The sequence below is a fragment of the Balaenoptera ricei genome, chromosome 2 (genome assembly GCF_028023285.1).
Source record: "Balaenoptera ricei isolate mBalRic1 chromosome 2, mBalRic1.hap2, whole genome shotgun sequence".
NCBI classification, from domain to species: domain Eukaryota; kingdom Metazoa; phylum Chordata; class Mammalia; order Artiodactyla; family Balaenopteridae; genus Balaenoptera; species Balaenoptera ricei.
The window spans coordinates 36,233,368-36,252,551 of NC_082640.1; the positions used below are offsets into that span (position 1 = coordinate 36,233,368).

The following is a 19,184-nucleotide window of genomic DNA, read 5'->3' on the forward strand; positions in this document are numbered from 1 at the left end:
ACTTTTGCCTCATTCTGTTTATTAGAAGCAAGTCACAAGGTCCAGCCCACACTCAAAGGGAAGGTATTACACAAGGGTATGAATACCAGGAGGCAGCCATCATTGAGATCCATGTCAGAAAGCTGCCCATCCCTGAACCAACCACTGATAACAAGGGGATTAGAACTGGCTCAGACCAGTCAGGTTCTCCCCATCCCTGGAGCTGGAGTCAAGTCCCCAAATCACAAGGCTATCACATAATTGTGGGGAGGAGCATAGGATAGAATAAATGTTGGGAGGACAGCCAGAGAGTTCACTGTAACCACTAACCAATATTCACACCTTTATTCTTCTGACTCTGGACCTATTGTTCTTCCTGCCATATAGTGCTGCCTCCTTATGTCTTGCCATTGCCCTCTAGATCAAGCCCAGACTCCTTATTTCAGCATATAATGGCCTTCACACTCCAACCCCAATTTATCTTTTCAGTCTCATTTCTCACCGTTCATTCTCATTTATTCTAAGCCAGTGGTGCATCAAGCTGGCTCAGGACCCCTTTAATACTCTTAAAAGTTATTGAGCGCCCCAAAGAGTTTTTGATATAGCTATTGATATTTACTTAATTAGAAATAAAAACAAAATTTTAAGATATTCCTTTAAAGTAATAATAAACCCATTACTTAGTATAAATAACACGTTTTTGTGAAAAATGCATTTTCCCCAAAATTTTTTGAGAAAAATGGTACGGTTTTACATTTTGAAAAATCTCTTTAATGTCTGCTTTAATAGAAGACATCAGGCAGGATTCTCATATCTGCTTCTGGATTCAGTCTGTTGTGATATGTTATTCTGGTTGAAGTATAGGAAGAAAATGTGGTCTTATATAGACATGTAGTTCTAATTTTCACTTAAAAGCTCAGATTTTATCATTGGCGACAAATACTGCCATTTTCCTTGAAATAATAGGCTCATTTCATTTATTTTTGACAAAGTGCCAAATACCCAAGTCTGAATAACCATAGTTTATCTGTCATCATTTTTTGCAGTAAAACTGGTGCTCCATAAAATGATCCTATGACTTCACCTGCCTCATAACTTCTGCTTACTATGTTCTGGGTGTCCTTCAGCTTCACTGCCACCCTACAGCCTTTCAATGTGCCTCATATTCAAATACCTCAAGAGAGAATCTGATTGGATTAGCCAGCCATTATCCAGTATAGAAGTGGTGTGGCGCTGAGCATGGCAACCAGCGCGATAAGGAACAACTTCTGGCCGCTTACGTGGAGGAGGCTTCCAGTCTAGCAAATACTCAGAACAGTGTGTCCAGAACATTCACCATTATGAATTAGCAAGATATATTTTCACACACAGGTGCACAGAGAGTGATTATGGTATGAGAAGTTAAAAAAATTAGATTTATAATTTGGTTTTATAAGTACTCATTTGATAGCACCTTGTTTAAAGACCCCACCCCCCAAAAAGCATGTCCTTAAAGTTATAGTCACATTTTGCTACCACTTGTACTTTGTTTGGAGCACTAGTAATATTCTGAGGCTGCCATCAGACCCTCTGTTCCAAACATACTCTTCAACATGGATTGAGTAGTTGTTACTATGAATTTTCTACCAATGTAAACATAGAATGTATTGCCTTTCACATTAATATTAATAAAAAGACATTGTTATAAAGAATTTTCTTTGGTTGATTAACAATTTTTCATTGTTTCAATGGGTGTCTTCCTCCTTCATAAGGGAGGAAAATCCTCCAAAGTCTGTGAGTATAATCTTATTTCTAGTGTTTTTCTTTGTTAGGAGTCACCAGGCAACTGAATCTTCCAAGTTCACAGATTTTAAATGTAATTTTTATTTGATTGGCTTTCTCATTTTGGTAGGAACAAAGAAGGCTAAGAAATGTACTTCTGCCATCTTGAATGGATGGTAGGTTTAGTAACGTTTCCTATTTGAAGGTTCTGGAATTATTTGTATATTGTATTATGTACGGTACAGGATAGATTTTGGCTGCATAAGTGAAAACATACCCATGAGTGAGCACGTGTATGCTTACAAACAAGTTCATTCACTCAGTGAAGTAAAGAGCTGAAGCAGGGTGTTTTTAGAAAAAATATTGGGGGCCCGAGTTCCCTCTTTCATTCATCTCATGAGAACATTACTAAGGGGTTTAATGTATTTGGGATAATGATGAAGAAAACAAAAATATCATCCCTGTGGGGAAATGTAACCTGATACAATTTAAAGTGGGACCCAGATTGAAACATAATTCTTTTAGGAAACGGAAATATTTTATCTTTGTCACATGGATGTAATCTAAATTTTAACAGAAATCTAGGCTTCCGTTCTTTTTGTACATCTTGATTTTATTAACTTTTGTATTTCTTTGAGCCATATGTCACAAGTAATTAAGTTGTAAATATTATACAGAATAATCTGCATACTCTTCAGATACTTTTAAAATTTTCAGGAATTTACCCTTCCTTCTGACACCAAAGTCCTCACAAAGATGGATTATCTTGATTTTTCCATGGACTGTATGTATCCCAGCAATACGTAGTACTGGAGTTGTACAGAGTGCATGCTACTGCACTCTGTTCCCTGCCAGACAGTAGACAAAGTTTATTGGTTTTTTTCCCTTTTTTTCTTAATATTAGCTACATTGTCAGTGCCCTTTCCAATTAGACTTTTTTTTTTTTAATTTAATAATTTATTTTTGGCTGTGTTGGGTCTTCGTTTCTGTGCGAGGGCTTTCTCTAGTTGCGGCAAGCGGGGGCCACTCTTCATTGCGGTGCGCGGGCTTCTCACTATCGCGGCCTCTCTTGTTGGGAGCACAGGCTCCAGACGCGCAGGCTCAGTAGTTGTGGCTCACGGGCCTAGCTGCTCCGCGGCATGTGGGATCCTCCCAGACCAGGGCTCGAACCCGTGTGCCCTGCATTGGCAGATTCTCAACCACTGCGCCACCAGGGAAGCCTTTTTTTTTTTTCTTAATGGAGCACTAAAAATGCCCTAGTCGTTCCTTTAGGTTTTTGCACTGATAGGTATAAAGCAGAGCCTCAGGGGCTGTTCTTGCTAAGTATTGTTAATGCCGCAGTGCAGGTTGGAATCTCAGAAAACCCAGTTATATACTATAAAGGTGTGGATAGCTTTTATTCTGAATATCCAAAATCATCTAAAGGCTTGTTTTCTTTCTTTTTTTTCAGACCTAACTACCATAATGAATGCTGCATATTAAGAAAACCACAAGAAGGTTATACGTTTGGTTGTCTAATATTCTTGGATTTGATATGAACCAACACATAGTCCTTGTTGTCATTGACAGAACCCCAGTTTGTATGTACATTATTCACATTCCTCTCTGTTGTGTTTGGGGGAAAAAAGACATTTTAGCCTTTTTTAAGGTTATTGATTTAATTTCTTGTTATTTGGTTGCATGAAGTTGCCCTTAACCACTAAGGATTATCCAGATTTTTGCACAAGCTTATACAAGTCTAGGATCCTTTATCAAGGCAGTTATGTTCATCAGTCTCCTGCCTTTACTCCACCATCACCAAACACTCAGTTAAATATAAATTAGCATTTTTTAAAATGACCACTCAACATAATGCTTAAGGGATTTCCTCTCTGTGACAGAACCCAGGAACCAATTCCTAGATACACAATGTTGGCATATTGAAGATAAACTTAAAATTGTTCTTCAGTTTTGAGGCCATGTGTAAAGTTTAATCGTATTGTAAAATATCTATTCCGTATTAGAAATAGCTAGTTGACAGCTTATACTTCTCAAAACTCATGTTGTTAACGTACACAAACTCAGTTTCTATATGTGAAGTTAGTGAGTCTTTTGTGTTACTCCAAAATAAAGGCAATGATTTATTTTTTCCCAGTCTCAATACAATTTGAGCTAACCACTCAAGCTGGATACTTTACATTTTAAAGCTGGAATCAGCAGTAGCCCTATGGGAAGTAAGACAAAGCATTGACTTTTAAATATAGACTTTTAAAATGATCTGTTGTTTTCTTTTGGAACTAGAATTAGAATAGTTAATACTCATCCACAAACCATTATTATGTGTACATTATTGTTGCAATTGTGATAATAGAAAATTTTATTTATTTTTATGCCAGCTTATATTGTGAGAACACATTTAGTCAGTTTGGGTTTTATCAATCCTGTTATGCTTGTCCTTGGAACATCTTTCGCGTATTCGAGGTTTGTAGTTGAAAAGTTTACTGTAAAAAAAAAAATCAAAAACAAAAAAATGTATTGTTTTTACAGAATAAATTTATTGGAATGTGTACTGGGAGTAAGGTTTGAGGTTGTAAACAACTAAGTTAGTGTAATTTGGCTTCATATATGTAATGTGAGGTATTAATGTAATTCATATATTAAAGCAAAAATTGTTAACAGCAAGTTGACAATAGAATCAAGTGCAGGTGAGGGTTTTCTTTTAACACTCTATGGGTTTTAGGGTTTTTTTAAACACTGTGGGGAGGGAGAGGAACTGGCTACATGATTGCTTGCACGTCTAAGATACTTACCAGTTCAGTGGACCCTAAATTCCACACACTTGACATTATCCATGCATTGATTTGGACCCCATTTTCTTTTGGTTTTCTTATTTTGGTGAAGAGCTAGTAAATAACATGAAGGCAAAACATGAGTGGCTCTAAAAGCTTAGGGCCACTGATGATGATGATGGTAGGGGTGGTGGTGGTGATGATGGCAGCTGAGGGCATGAAAGCGCCAGTCCACTTACCACTCCCGGGCTCTGAGGAGGCGGCTGGATTTTTGGTTTGTTTCTCTTACTTATTAGCAAATATTGATTTTCCTCTATTATACTCACTCACATTTCCAAATATGAAAAGTTCATTAAAAGATAGTAGGAATACCAGTCCAGTTCTTTTTCCTTAAAAGATACTTTTTAATTTTGAATATTTTAATTTAAAAGTAATGAAATTTAATTCATGAAAAGTCCTCTTCATTGCTCACACTAAAACATGAGAATGTAGATGACATTTTGAACTGGAACATATAACTGACAGATTTTTAAAACAAAAAGCGTAAAGACTACAGAACTTTTTCTGAAAAAAAATATACAAAATGTTTCAAATTTAATAAGATTTGTCTTCATAAAAGACCAAAAATAATTTACTAAAAATATACACAGAAATACAATAGAAACATTTCCAGTCACCAATAAAATAAGGGTAATGATAAAGTTATAGATCCCTCCTTAGCTATTTAGACTCACAAAAAAATTTCAGTAAAAGCAATTTTTGAAACAGCAGTAAATAATATACTTTCCTTGGGAAAACATTTTTCAAACAACATTTTTAAATATTACGATAATTTGTCTTTTATACTGAGGTTGATAATGAAACATAGATCTTATATGCAAAAATATTTCTCCATCTGTATTTGCTACTTTGAAATTTTTAATATGCATAGACCATTTTCACTTTTGAACAGTTTCCTTTTCATGCTCACTATTATAGGAGCTAAATTGTAATTTTTCACTTATATTTAAACTGTGCAAACAGAATATTGAGATAGGTGGTCAAGTTTATTCACAAATAACTTGAAATATATTATTTCTTTAAACAAGCTTTCTGAATAACTTCAATTTTCCTTCAAAAAAAGAAAATTTATCCACATAATTCCTATGATAGCTCACATATACAGTACGGAGCAAGAATTTATGTATTCTTAAATGTTCCTGTATGGGAAGAGAGTGGAATGGGACCAAATATTGGTACCAAAATAACAAAAGTCAGTCATTTAGAGAGAAAAAACATAAAATAATGAATGCTTTTATTCAACTTTTTCATCTGCCTTTGTTTTTATGAAGAACTCTGGTTTGTAGATACAGCGATAGGCCAAGAGCTGAGGAAGAACTCCATATGCTATGTTTAATGCTAAAAAAAGGATTTTAGCTTCTTCAGGGACTCTGTAGATATAAGCAGTTCTAGCATGAAGAGAAGCACCGATGTGAGAAAACTGAGCCTGTTGCATTAAAAAAAGGGGGGGGGGGTAAGCATGAATTTTGTGTTTAGTTGGATGCACGATGAGTTCTGAATGATTCATTCAGACCATGCTGCTGTGCCCTCAAAACTAGGACTTTCAAACAATCCATAGTCTTCAATATTTCATTGAATTTAGGGCCAGTCTTGACTTAACTGTTCAAATAAAGTAAACCTTCTTTAGCACGTCTTTATCAGGCTAGCTGTTTTTTAACGCATCTAGTGCCCCCATACCAAACAGTAGTGGCTCAATTTAACAAAAAATCTGAATAAAATCTGCTTTTTCCTGATTTACATTCTGGAGATATCCTATATAGGAACTCAGTTGTGGCTCACAAAATGTGTTCCAATAAAAATGAAGCAAGTACAGAGTTTAGACAGCTTAAAATATTTTTAGCCTAACTATTTAAAGAGAAGCACTGAGGGAGGGCCTCAGCTTCATTTATCAGTTCTTTCACCTACTCCTTGGAGCAAGAGCTCAAAGCCCTTCATTATGCATTTGTTTGTTTATTTATTCACGTATTTGTTTTTTTATGCAACTTAAAAAATACTAAGGGTTGTTTTGTAAGATAAGGTGGGGGTAGGGATTTGGTTGCTCTTTAAAAAATGGCAAATATACATGCAGGCAACCTTTTCAAATCAAATTATTTAGAAGTATGGCTTGTCAGCATAATCTGAGTTTACAAAACAGAAAGGCAAGAGCTTCCCATTTGTACTTAGATTACTTGTTGAGAACATGCATTCAGAATGTGCCAGTTGGTCTTTTTTGAATACTTTTCATAAGCACAGGGGAAACTATTAGAAAAGGCTTCTGTGAAAGTATTTCCTCAGGATCCTTGTATCATTACAGAATGCAATCCTGGAGTCTGCATTTCATATCTTACTGAAATTCAAGATATACACAAATAAAGGATTGGGAATCTAAATGTGATAAGTGGTGACTTAGTTCATCAGGATCAAAGTGAAGAGACAGAAGATACTATAATCTAAAGAAGGCACAGAAGTAACAAGAATGAAAACTAAATAATTTGCTTTAAATACATATGAGTTATCTTACATTTCGTTCCATATGAAATCAGTTTATTCTGCTAAGTGGTTAACAGAGATAAAAGTGTTACTTAGCACTTGACTTTACTATGATGAGCAAAGGACAAGTTTTCATAAGCAGTATGTATACAGATTGTATCAGTGACAGATTTTAACAGGTTACATTTTTGCAAGTTACTGATACATTCTGGGGGCCTCTGGTAGTTTTGCTGCTTTCTGGAGATAGAAATTAAATTAGCGTGGTGTGTTGCCAAGGACCCAGGGACCAACGCCAATGCCAATGCAGGAATTGTCTGCATTGTGATCTGTGAGGCACTGAGAGGGCTCTGCCCTCAAACACACCTCCCCCGGGGCATATGCCCAAACAGAACCCAGCAAACGTTAAGCATTTCATCTCTGGGCTAAAAAGACCTTGAGAGTAAAGGGCGTTTGAGAGGCTGCCCTGAGGAGCTGCTCTTGTGGACATTCTAGGAACACTGAACAGGAACTTGGCCCCCATCACTGTTTTCTTCTAGGGCCTATTTTGAATAACAGTATTTTTCTGAATATGTAACTAAATTTTTTCTTCTGGACTAGAGGCCAGATTTGAACCATGGTTTTAAGAAATGTGCATTTGGTGTCTATCTTTGTAGACACTTATACACATCTCAAAAATCACCAAATTTGGGGAAATGCGAACCATAGTTTGAGAGAATAATATGAGCAATCATGCCTACTTGCATAGGGAACCTGCTAAAAAGTCTGATTTCGTAGGCTTTTTTGCTGCACTAACCGGTGCAGTTAATACCTCATTTTCACAAACAGCAAACTCATGGCAACATTAAAAAATGATCGTGTCCTTAGATTAGATTGTAAGCCCACCGGGCAGGTACTGTGTCTGATGTTTTGTGTGGCACCTATCACATTGTTAGAGCTCAATAAACGTTCAACAGTAATGGTCTTGTGACTGTCAAAATGCCAAAAAGCTTCTACAAAGCATTTCTCTATTTTTATACCTATTTTAGTAGGCCTTTTGCTTCAGAATGTTTTAACAAGGGGCAAAGATGATTGCACTTCTAATCAAAAGAAGTATGTAATTGAGAGAAAAAGCCTGAGGCCAATTTTCTGCAGTTTCCGGTACTGCTCATAGTTCTAATGGGTGTACTTATAGTGGCCTCACCTCTAGCTGAGTGAGCAACCCGACCATAGCTTCCTCCCAAGGCATATGGCGTCCAGTTTCCAGGGTGCTGAAGTTTCAGAAAACCCTCATTCTCACTTGAGGAGGGTTCCCTTCCCAAGCACATAGCTGCTAAGGGGCTGCACCGTGTCTCCTGGGTGATTTTCCCACCAGCACATGAGACCTCCTTATGACAGGGCCGAAGAGCTCAGCCTGAGCACTGTGCTAGTAGGATCTGGTGGCTTGGTGACCTCAGTGCTGCTGAACTGACACATGGCCAAGATGACAGGTTCAAGTTATGGATCCCAGAAATTTCTCCAAAATTCAGTGATGTGAGGTTGAGCCCCTAATAATTTTTCTTCTACTTCATTCTAAATCATTTTTCACCTTAAATTTAGTTAAGAGATTTACTTTGATATTTTTTTTTTTAAAGAATGGATGGTTGGGATGGAAAACAAGGCAATAAAGGCAAAGAAAAAGGTTAAATTTTAATAGCTCTGTTTTCCTATAGAGACAACCTGGAAAGAATTTGACTAAAAATCACAATCTTGGTTCCAGAAAGGAGAATTGAAAGAGTTTTGTGTGTCCACATAAATATTATAGGCAAAAACTAATGTGAACATTGGGACAGTAGCCAGGCTGTTTGGCTGATATGGTATAAATAGCTAATCTAGAACCGTGTTACCGTTTCTTAGGGTTTTCTGAGCGCCATAGTCTTGTGGTTAAGAACACTGAATCTGGAACCAGATTGACAGCGTCAAATCCCAGCTTCACCGAAAACCAGCAATATGACCTTGTGTTAGGTATGTAACTACCTCTGGCTCCTCACCTGAAAAGCAGAATAATAATGGAGTCCACCTCATAGGATTGTTATACAGGTTCAATGAGTTGATCTTTGTCAAGTGCTTAGGACAGTGCCGAGCACATGAAGCTCTTCCATAGACAGATACAAAACCCAAGTGACATACTTGTTCATGATCTGGCACTCTACTTGCTTGAAAACCTGGGCCCTTTGTTGTTAGATTCCCTTGCTGATCTTTTGACAATTTCAAGACTGTCTGTCTCCACCAAAGGATAACAAGCACATAAAAAGACATTAAACCCAAGCTCTAGTTTTAATACTAAAGAAGATGTTTAGTGATGAATCACATCAGAAGCAAATGATTAAAATGAGATTTGCATTAGTATCCCAATTATCCATGTTCTTCCTAAACCTTTACTTTCAGGTTTTCTTAAAGGCTTCCATAAAGGAAAAAACTTAATAAAACTTGTCCCCCAGTAGAGTCAACTCTTGACAACCAGATTATCCACAGATGAGCCTGCAGACCCTTTTGTGAGAAAGTACATGGCACCTGCATAGCCAGGGGGTGGGAGAGTCTGAGGCAGCAGGTGGGAAGGGGCCCTGGCATTGCCTGACTGAAGTGGAACTGCTCCTGCTTCCATGGCTGCGAGCTGTTAATTGGATGGCATGGCAGGCTCCCTGCCAAACCCACTGTGAACCTGTCCCAGAGCTTTCTTCCAGTTTCTCTGATTTTTAGGTAATTACACGCAATACACACAGCTACAGATTAATGTATCTTCTGAGCAACATAAGGCATTTCTCCTCCGAACTCTTACTGGGAAGCTTCTAACAACAACAACATTAACAAAAGCAACAAAGAGGCCCACAGCTTATAATGTGCCAGGCACTGCTCTACACCCTTTACACATATTACCTCATCAAATCCTTAACAGCAGCTCTATGAGAAAGGTACTATTATTATTCTTACTTTATAGAAGAGGAAACAGTATCAAAGAGGTGAGTGACCAAGGTCACTGAAGTGATCAGTGAATGAGATTCGAACCAGTCTGCCTCCAGAGCTCATGGTCTTAACCATATTAACTATATCTTTTCTTTTAATTTTCAGTGATATTTTAGCAGAGAAAAATTCTTCAGTTGATTAAAAAAATGCTAATAAGTAGATCTAAACAGCCTGTAATACTTTTCAAATTAGACTTGAAACTTTGATTTTATATGAAAAGATACTTGGGTTAAAGTCCCCAGTGGAACTCTTTGGTGTAAAATGTGTCCTGGTTTTATTGCATTTCAGTTTACCTTTTGATTTATCTTTTGATTTCTGAAGGCAGCAGGTTTGGCAAATTCCTAAATGGTCTGAAATGAGGGACCTAATAACTACTAACCATGTTTTCCATTGACTTGTACTGATCTAGAAGTTCTTCAAGGATTTTTTTCGTATTATTAAGTCACAGGTTCTTGGGAGTTCACTAGATCTTACAATAAAAGCAGATTTTGATAAAGTTAGTGGGATCATGAATACATAAAGCTTCTAAATTAGGAATGGCAGTTTTAGCAAGCTCGGGGTGCTAATCACGGTAATGGAGAGCTTCTATGATGAATGTGTCCGATATCCTCTCAAGATGAGAATTCATTTCGTGAGCAAGTATTCGCTAAGCAGAAGACAAGTCACACGACTGGGATTCAGCATTCTCATCATATGCACTGTTTTGTCGCAGTATGATTTGTAACTTTTCCTTAGGCTAAACACTCTGAATAGGTAGATATTAAAGCCCAGCTAAGAGTTATGGGAATGTCAGACACATAATTCTCAGATTACACCATTCTTCTGTTGGGTTGGGAGAAACATCCTTCTGACATTGACAGAATCTAGTCGACAGCCTCAGGCTACCTTTGCAAATTGGGCAGTGATGGATAAGACCAGAGATTTCTTCAAGGCCTGGCGTATGGCTGAGACTGCCACTGCTGCCGCCAGCCGCTCTGCTGTCCACACTGCCTTTCCCAGAACCTCCTGGCTGGAGTCACAGGTGCCTGTCTGCAAGCTTAGCCTCACTAGCAGGTACAGTGTAGGGTTCATCTTACTGTTACAGATTTAAGTACCCATTTGCCCCCAAGCTCTGACCATCCTAAGCCTCCTGACTCTGCTGACGCTGTGCACATGGCTAGGCCCTGGCCTAGGTCTTCCTGCCTAGTTCTCAAGTTGTCTCCTGAGACTTGACCAGGTCCAACACTTGGCCTTACTCTTGCCAGCCTCCTAGCTGATGACACTCAGTGTTCCTGCATTAGGGCGTGGTGCAGGGCAGACCAAGGTACATGGCATGCAGAGGAAGCTGGATTGTGCAGGCAAAAGCACACGGGTAATGAGTAGATGTTGAACCCTGAACAATCTAATCAAGGGGCTGGTAAGAGTGGGGCGAGTAGGAGGCCCTCTGTACCCTCTAACCGGGGCACACTCCAACATCTAAACGCTCCCGCAGTCTTCTCAAGTCTATTCGGCCAGTAAAGCCCACAGCTCAGGTGTCATTGCCTCCCACTCCCAGAAGGTCCTCTTTAACTCCTACACGCCACGTACAAAGTCTTACTCTGCTGTAGGATTCTGGAGCATAGTTAATTGTTTGCATGAGGAGAGGGATAACACAACGGAGAAGAATTTGGGCTTTGGAGTCAGATGGGATTTTATATCCCTCTTCTAGTAACTTTGTGACCTTAGGCAAGTAACAACTACCCTGGGTCTTGGCCTGCTTATCTTTAAGTGAGGCTTTTGAAAAACTTGCAGAGATGATGCTGTGTGTTCATCACACAGTTTCTTCTGAGGCACACAGGAAGACCACATGTATCAGCCTCCTCTGCGGTTGGGTCGGTGCCAGGCCTGACTCTTGAAAATATCCCACATGATCTTTGCACAAGCAATAAATAAAACTTTATTTTTAACCACTGGGTATTTGCTACTCCAGCAGAGCACACAGCCTGTCTTTACACAAATAGGTAAGTAAAACACTTAGCATGGCTTGCCTTGCATGAAGTAAGGTAATGAGAGCTCAGCCTATCATAGTGGCAGTGGAGCTGTAAAAAAAGTGGCGGATTTGCAAATTACTCTGGCGAGAGAACTAACCAGACCTAGTGATGGGCTACACGTAGACGGTAAGGGAATGGGAAGTGTAAAGAACTACTCCACATTTTTGACTTGAGCTGCTGGATGCCAGGAAGGGCTATTTTCAGAGATGGGGAAATGAAAGAGAAGTTGTGGGGAGGATCAGGAGTCCTATTTTAGACCTTAAATCTGAGATGTCAGTAAGACACCCAAGTGAAAAGAAGGAGTTCGGAATTAAATATAAGAGTCTTGGAACAGTTTGAGCTAAGGATGGGAAATTAAAAGTCATCACCTTATAGTTGGTATTGAAAGATACGGAAATAAAGACCCACACCAAGGCCTGAGAAATAAGGTATTCAGAGGTCTGCAAAGAGGGTAAATACTAGTTCTCTTTCCTTATGTCCTTCAAGGAAAGGACAGGAAACATTACTTCTGAATACTGCATCAACTTTTTTGATATTTATATTCTAATTCTATAGTTAAGAAGAAGTACCTCAGACTGGAAAGATTGAGCCCAATGTATTAACCCATAAGTGCTGTTACTGGTTTTAAACCCTGTAAATTCTAGTGTGTCTTTTTGCCATCATAATTATTATACCATGAATTTAATTAACTGTACACGCCTAGACTTCCTGGATGAACCTCATTTTTATGCCTGCTTGAAAAGAGCGAGACAAAGATAATGATTTTAAAAGATGAGTTCACTTGGGTTTTCTAATTTACAGTAATAAAAGAACAAAATAATTTTCCTTGTTCATAAGATCAATTTGTTTTGATAGGTTGTTATAAAAATATGGTTTGAATGATAATTCTATAGATAATTTCATTCCCAGTTCAATGAAGTAAGCATTCACTGAACATCTACTGTAGGCCAGAGGCTTGACTAAGTACCAGAGGGGAGGAATGGAATGACAGGCCCAGCTTCCCAGGAGCAGAACTTTTTTAAAACCAGTTTCCCTGGTCCTGTGTAGCATAATATAGTCAACTTCTGAAATCTTAAATTCAGATAGACATCTTAATGATAACAGGTCTCAATTCTCTTTTAGTAGCTGTGGTGCTCAGAGACTGGGAAACAGCAGTGCCGCTTGCTGGGTATGTGACCTTGAACAAATCATTTAATCTTGCTGGGCCTCAGTTTCCTCATCTGTATAACTGAATGGCGCACCTACCAGATTATGAGATTTAAGTAATGCAGAAATGTCTTCCAAAGAACTGTAAAGCAAAGGGCACAACATATCTAATAACTGTTTCCTACCCTAAAACACAGAGCAGAGATATTTTTTAGACACTCAACAATGACAGCCAAATCCCCAATAAACTTTCTTAACAGCATATTCTTAGTACCTGAGCTAGACCTCCAGCATGTATCAGGGTTATGTCAGGCATCCAGGAGCATCCAGGAACCACTAAGCCATAAAGCGCCATCACAAAGTAAGGGACAGAATAGAACAGATATGCCAGCATCTGCATTGAACAGAGAAATAACGTCATCAGTAAATTAATAGTTAATCTGGCCTTAACGAAAAGTACAACATTTTCATCAATTAACATTTTCGCCTTAGAAAACGTTAACTCCTATTTCCCACATGGTATCACATTTTCCCATTCTTAAAAAAAAGAGAGAGAAAATTAATTTTAGAAAAATCTTAGGCTTCATAACTGCTTGACCTGGATTTTAGCATAAGCAGCAGGATCCTTTAGGTAGGGCTCTTGAAATTGCGTATATAATCGGCAGAGCTCAGCTGGGCAATCCAAAGCAATCTACGAACAAAAATGAATGCATTATAAAGATACAGTCACATCTGGTTCTTATGTTTGCTGATAAGGCTAAACGTGCCAGGTTTAGTCACAAGCTGCTTTCTATTTAACAAAAGCTATTTTAGAAGCTCATCAGTAAAAAAAGGAAAGAAAATAAATATTCTACAGATTTACTCTGAAGAGATTAAGTGGAGGTTAATAGTGGAGAAGGAGATGGAAACTAATGCTCTGTTCCTGGGGATCTTTCGAGTATTCAGTTTAAATGTCTAGGTTTGGATAACCAATGCACAGCTTGCTTTAGATTATCAGTTTCACTTTTCCTGGGAATAACTCACCAACTATTCCCTGCAGGAAGAAAAGTACATTTCTATACCAAATTCATCTTAACTGTGCTTTGCAAGATTCAAAAATAGCATCCTCCTATCTCCAGTGCCTCACAGAGTAAATGGCCTTTGGGGGCAGTAAAGGATAATGATTTGAAAGTGAGGTCCTCTCTGAAGCCACCTCCTATATCCACTTTGAAAGAGGGCAGAGCAGATTTAGTCACGGCAGAGTAGACTTTAGGCCACAGAACAGACAAAGTGTCTCTGGCACATTACTGGGTCCCCTCTGAGTCACCTCCCTCAGGTACCATTCCTTGTGTCCTTAGCCATAAATGTTGTCCCACCTAAATAACATGAACACATCAGTGGCAGAGTTGGTAAAAATGGGCCCCAACCTAAAAGCCCCACCTACCAAGGGTACACACTCACCCATGCACACGTTTTTCTCATGTGCACAGGCGAGTGGAGATGGCTATGCAAGAAAACAGTTGGGGCTCATTTTTATTGTTGCTGTTTTTGTTCTTTTGACTTTAGGAATTACAGCAAACTAAACAAAGAATGGTTTCAGTGCTCTGTGGTCTGAGCAAAGCCTATGGCCCTGCTTTCTCCTTTACTTCCCTTCCATGCCACTCCTATTAGCCAACTCTGCTCCAGGAAGTTTCTGATGATCCACAGAGGGAGACAGCTCTTAAGACTACTCACCCTGACCCAGCTAGCCGCCCCAAAACAATGAATCAGCTGCATCAGTTTACACTTGCCACTCTGCCCCCCAACTGCTGTGTAATGCCAGCAGCCTTAGAACAGTAATTGTCATTAAAGCTGAATATAATTACCCGTATAATTCTGGCTGCTCAAATTTATTGCTACTGAGAATAAACCATGAAACTGGGATATTGTGAAGGATCCTTGATCAATAAAAATAGTAAGAGCAATCACTTACTGAGCGCTTATTAGGTATAAGGCCCTCTGCAAGTGTTCGATGTGCCTTATCATTTAATTTTCAAACAGTACTATAAGGTAGGTACTGTTATTTTACAGAGGAAGAAACTGAGGATCAAAGAGGTTAAGTGATTTTTCCAAGGCCACACAGCCAGTAAATGGCCAGGAGTCTAACACTTTACTCTGGTACCCCTTCCTCAATCCCATCTCCCTACTCCTGAGAACACATGGATGCTCTGTGCCACAGTTTGACTAGTCTTAAGTTACCACCCTTACCAAAGATACTTAAATCAGAAACATCAAAGGAACCAAAAGAATGAGACTAATGGCTAATTTTTCGGGTACAGAGCTTGATCTAAGGACCTGAAGGAGGTGGTATGGAGCAGCCCAGAAGGGACTACCCCTTTGGGAGGAGAGGTCTGGGGTGAGGGTAGGAGAGTGTCAGGAAGCAGGTCCAGGCCTCCAGGCTCTAATGGGAGGTATGTTTTGTTAGTGCACTAGGAAATCTGATTTAAAATATACTTTATGTTATTATGATCTCTTATGCTTACCAAGCCTCTAAACAGGCAAAATCCAGTTGCCAGAAGGAGACACACAACCAACATTAAATCAAATGGTCTTCTCAGCAGGTCTTTCGCTTGGATTTCTTGAATGACCTAAAGTAGAGTTGGTAACTAATGAGCAGGCCCAAGGTGCCGAAGAATAATCTGAGATCTACTGAAACATAGATACCATGATGATGGGTGATAAGAGAATGTTGAAGATTCAAAACCACTAACCATGTAACAGGAAAATAATTTCTCTCCTCAAGTCTCAGTTCCTCATCTGTGAAATGAGACTGGGCCAGGTGATCTCAAAGGGCCCTTCTGGCTCTATGAGGCCATATTTTTTTTGAAAAAGCATTTTTATGATTATAAATGTAAAATACACTCATTTTTAAAAAATAAACCATTAACCCATCATACTACTATTAACAGTTGTTATATTTTCCAGTCACATATATATAGTTATATATATATATATATATATATATATACACACACACACATTGTACTACATAGGTATGTATAATATATAATCTACATTTATTTTTTCACAAAATTAGGACTTAATGTATAAACAATTTTGCATTTGTTCTCTTGCCTCTCACTATCTACCTATCAGTACTTTACCACATTATTAAAAATTCTTCTAAAACTTAACATCACATGGAAGTGCCATATCTCTGATTATTGGACATTTAGGCATTTTCAGTGTTACACTTAATGTGATGATGAGCAACTTTGTACATAAATCTTTGACAGCATCTCTGATGATTTTCTTGGGATAGTGCCCTAGAAGTAGAATTAATAGATTAAAAAGTTAAATTTGTTAAGGTTGATAACACTGCCAGGTGGTTTTGCAGAGCGATTCTGAGTTTATGTTCCTACCAGCACTGTATGACAATGCCTATTTCTCCCCGGCCATCACTGTGTTTTAACAGTTTTTTTAAATGAACAGTCTATGTGTCTTACAACATGAACGGAACGGTATTGATACACTGACGTGGAGCCGAGCGAGGACCAAGGCTATGGTTACTGTTTGCTTATTTTTTAACAACCACCTCATTCCTCAGAAGGGTGTAAGGGAGTACCAGTTGTCAGTGTGCCAAGCTGAGTTTACAGAGCATGTGTCTAAATGTTTACAAATGAAGTGTTTGTAAATTAAAATGTATTTTAATGAATTCTATTGTAAGTCTTTTTGTAAAATGAAGAATCGTGTTCTGATTATCTCTAGTAACTCATATTTTCATATATCAATTTTGCTTAAAGGATCTTGCTTAAGGATCTAATACCTATGAAAGGAAGAGAAACTTAGAAAAATGTCACTAGCTTAGAAATGAAGACCTTAACAGAGTACCTGCCCGGCCAGTATTGTTTCACCTTGACCACCTCGGCTGTGAATGGAAGGGAGGTGTCTCAGAAGACGTCCTGTAGCCAGTCTCCATGTGCCTGGATCTCTTGGTAATCAGACCCTATGGCTGTGTGTGCTACCTGGAACAGCAGTATCTCTCCAGCCTCCCTTTGGGGCAGTAGTGCATAGATATCTCTGAAAGAGGTGCCCAGGTGCTCAGACTCCAGGCTGTTAACAGCCCCAGACAAACCTCACGCTCCGCACACTAATGCGGAATCTGATGGGAAGAGCCAGTGTAACCTCTGGCACAGGAAGTTCCAAAAAGCATGGCCTGGCCAATCAAAGCAGATCTATTCACGCAGAAACAGACCATTCTGGCCACCATAACTGAGGTGTGAACCAATGCTGCAGAATCAGCACAGTCACACTGATTGAATGCCCCAAAGGTTCCATCCCTGGAGGCATGGTTCAATCCAGTAGCCAGTGGTGAGTGAGCCCTGTGAGTCTGAGAACAGGTTACATTTAACTTAATAAAATCACCTTTGAGGGATAATTATAATTTTCTGATGGCTGATTATAGATTCTGAAACCAGCCCAGACAGGAAGACAAGTATATGGTATGCTTAAGAAAAAAGCAGGGCAAATGCGTGTTCCGTACTTCCCTATTTAAAAGAGAGAAAAAAAAGAGAAAGTCAAAAGTATATCCAAACACAACATGGAGAACACCTCCCCATCTCAACTCATCTAAAATTTTGATATGGGCCAGACAGTATTTTTAATAAAACCAAAAACAGGTCAATTTAAAATTATTAGGTGTTTATTATTAACAGGCATGCCCTATCTACAGTACTTTAAAAATAGACAACATAATATCCTGATTTCTTGCATGCATAAATAACTCTTCTACATTAGCTTTCAAGAATCTTAATTTTCAAGTACATTTATCAAGTTCCCATAGTGTGTCAAGAGTTATATATAATACAAAGAGTTGTAGGAAATATTTTCACACTGAATGTAGCCACAAACACAATACTTATTCCACTAGATCCTTCTAAAAGTCAGGAAACACTGATATTAGATAGTCTAATTGTTCAGTGCACACTTTGGAAAATTGCTCAAAAGCATTTCTTAAAAGGTGAGATGGAAGGGAAAAGGAGTAATTCTGCAAAACAGCTTTTTTGGTATACTTGGAATTTCTTGGTTCTATTACAACCAAAATAGCTTCCCTATTTAAAAACAATTCCTATTGTTTCAGAAAAGGAAAGTGAACTTTAAGATAAAGTTTCTTACCTACAATGTTTCCTGGCACAAAAACAACAATGCTCATAATAATAGATCCGACCCAATATAGGCCAATGGTTCTATAACTTTCCCTGTAATGAAAAAAATCCTGACTTAACACATTTGTCTTAGAATACTATTAGCGTAAGATGCTCCACAATATTATCTTTGTTCTAACTAGTAAAGTACATGAATCAAAATGTACTGAATCAAGAGTAATAAATCAAATACAAGGAACCCTGGTGATCAAACTGCATTTCCATATGTGATATGCTATAGAACCCTCTTTGTGTCCTTTTGAATAGGAAATTATGCTTGCTACACTGATCTATTAAACCATACCATGGTCATCACTATCAAAGGAGTCCTGCATTTCACTATTATTTATGAAACTCACAGCATGAAAGTAAAAAGAAGGTTCAAAGAAAATTGGATCCATATTTTAAATCATTATGAGTAGTAGGATGTTAAGTGGACTTTCCCTGGTGTCACAGGATTTTAGCCAAAGCCCCAGAGATAAGTGTAATAAGTGATACCTACCCCATGTTCTGAAGGAGCTGCTAGACACATACCCCTAATCTTAATAGGCGATGTTGACAAAAACTGTTTGCAACTGATAACTGACAGTCACCTCCATAAAGGGCCATGAGAAATTCAAAAAGAGATTCTCTGATGGGAAAGAGAAGTGGAGAATACTGTGTGCTTCCTGCCCTGCCCCACCCCCCAAGCCAAATGCATCAGATCCCAAGAGGCCCGTTCACAATGACTGGGATTGTCAGCAGGGGGACAGACCAGAATGTTCCTCCCCAGCTGGATGCTAACCGAACCATAGAAACACTGGCCCACTCCTGGCAGCAAGCAGAGCCTGAGCATTCTCAGAAATACCTGA

At 38.6% G+C, this 19,184-nt stretch overlaps 2 protein-coding genes across 15 annotated transcripts in view; one reads left to right on the forward strand and one right to left on the reverse strand.

Annotated features, from left to right (window-relative positions):
* The window catches only part of HDGFL3 (HDGF like 3), a 73,469-nt gene extending 70,155 nt beyond the window's left edge, over positions 1 to 3,314 (forward strand). Inside the window, exon 6 of one of the 2 annotated variants that reach the window (XM_059912359.1) lies at positions 1,026 to 1,624. In XM_059912359.1, the coding sequence (XP_059768342.1) occupies positions 1,026 to 1,028 (3 nt within the window). In that variant the 3' untranslated portion in view covers positions 1,029 to 1,624. Of the gene's footprint in view, positions 1 to 1,025; positions 1,625 to 3,190 lie in introns of those variants that run through there. The other variant, XM_059912357.1, reaches the window with a different exon arrangement.
* TM6SF1 (transmembrane 6 superfamily member 1) overlaps positions 1 to 19,184 on the reverse strand; it is a 53,970-nt gene that overhangs the window by 22,341 nt on the left and 12,445 nt on the right. For 4 of the 13 annotated variants that reach the window (XR_009500723.1, XR_009500724.1, XM_059912349.1 and 1 more), the window contains exons 5-9: positions 18,305 to 18,387; positions 17,555 to 17,676; positions 15,673 to 15,777; positions 13,770 to 13,862; positions 13,446 to 13,565 (exon numbers count right to left, since the gene is read on the reverse strand). Coding sequence is in view for 11 of the 13 variants with exons in the window: in XM_059912349.1 (XP_059768332.1) it covers positions 13,446 to 13,565; positions 13,770 to 13,862; positions 15,673 to 15,777; positions 17,555 to 17,676; positions 18,305 to 18,387 (523 nt within the window). In the remaining 2 variants the exon portion in view is untranslated. The other 9 variants (XM_059912355.1, XM_059912356.1, XM_059912347.1 and 6 more) reach the window with 8 other exon arrangements.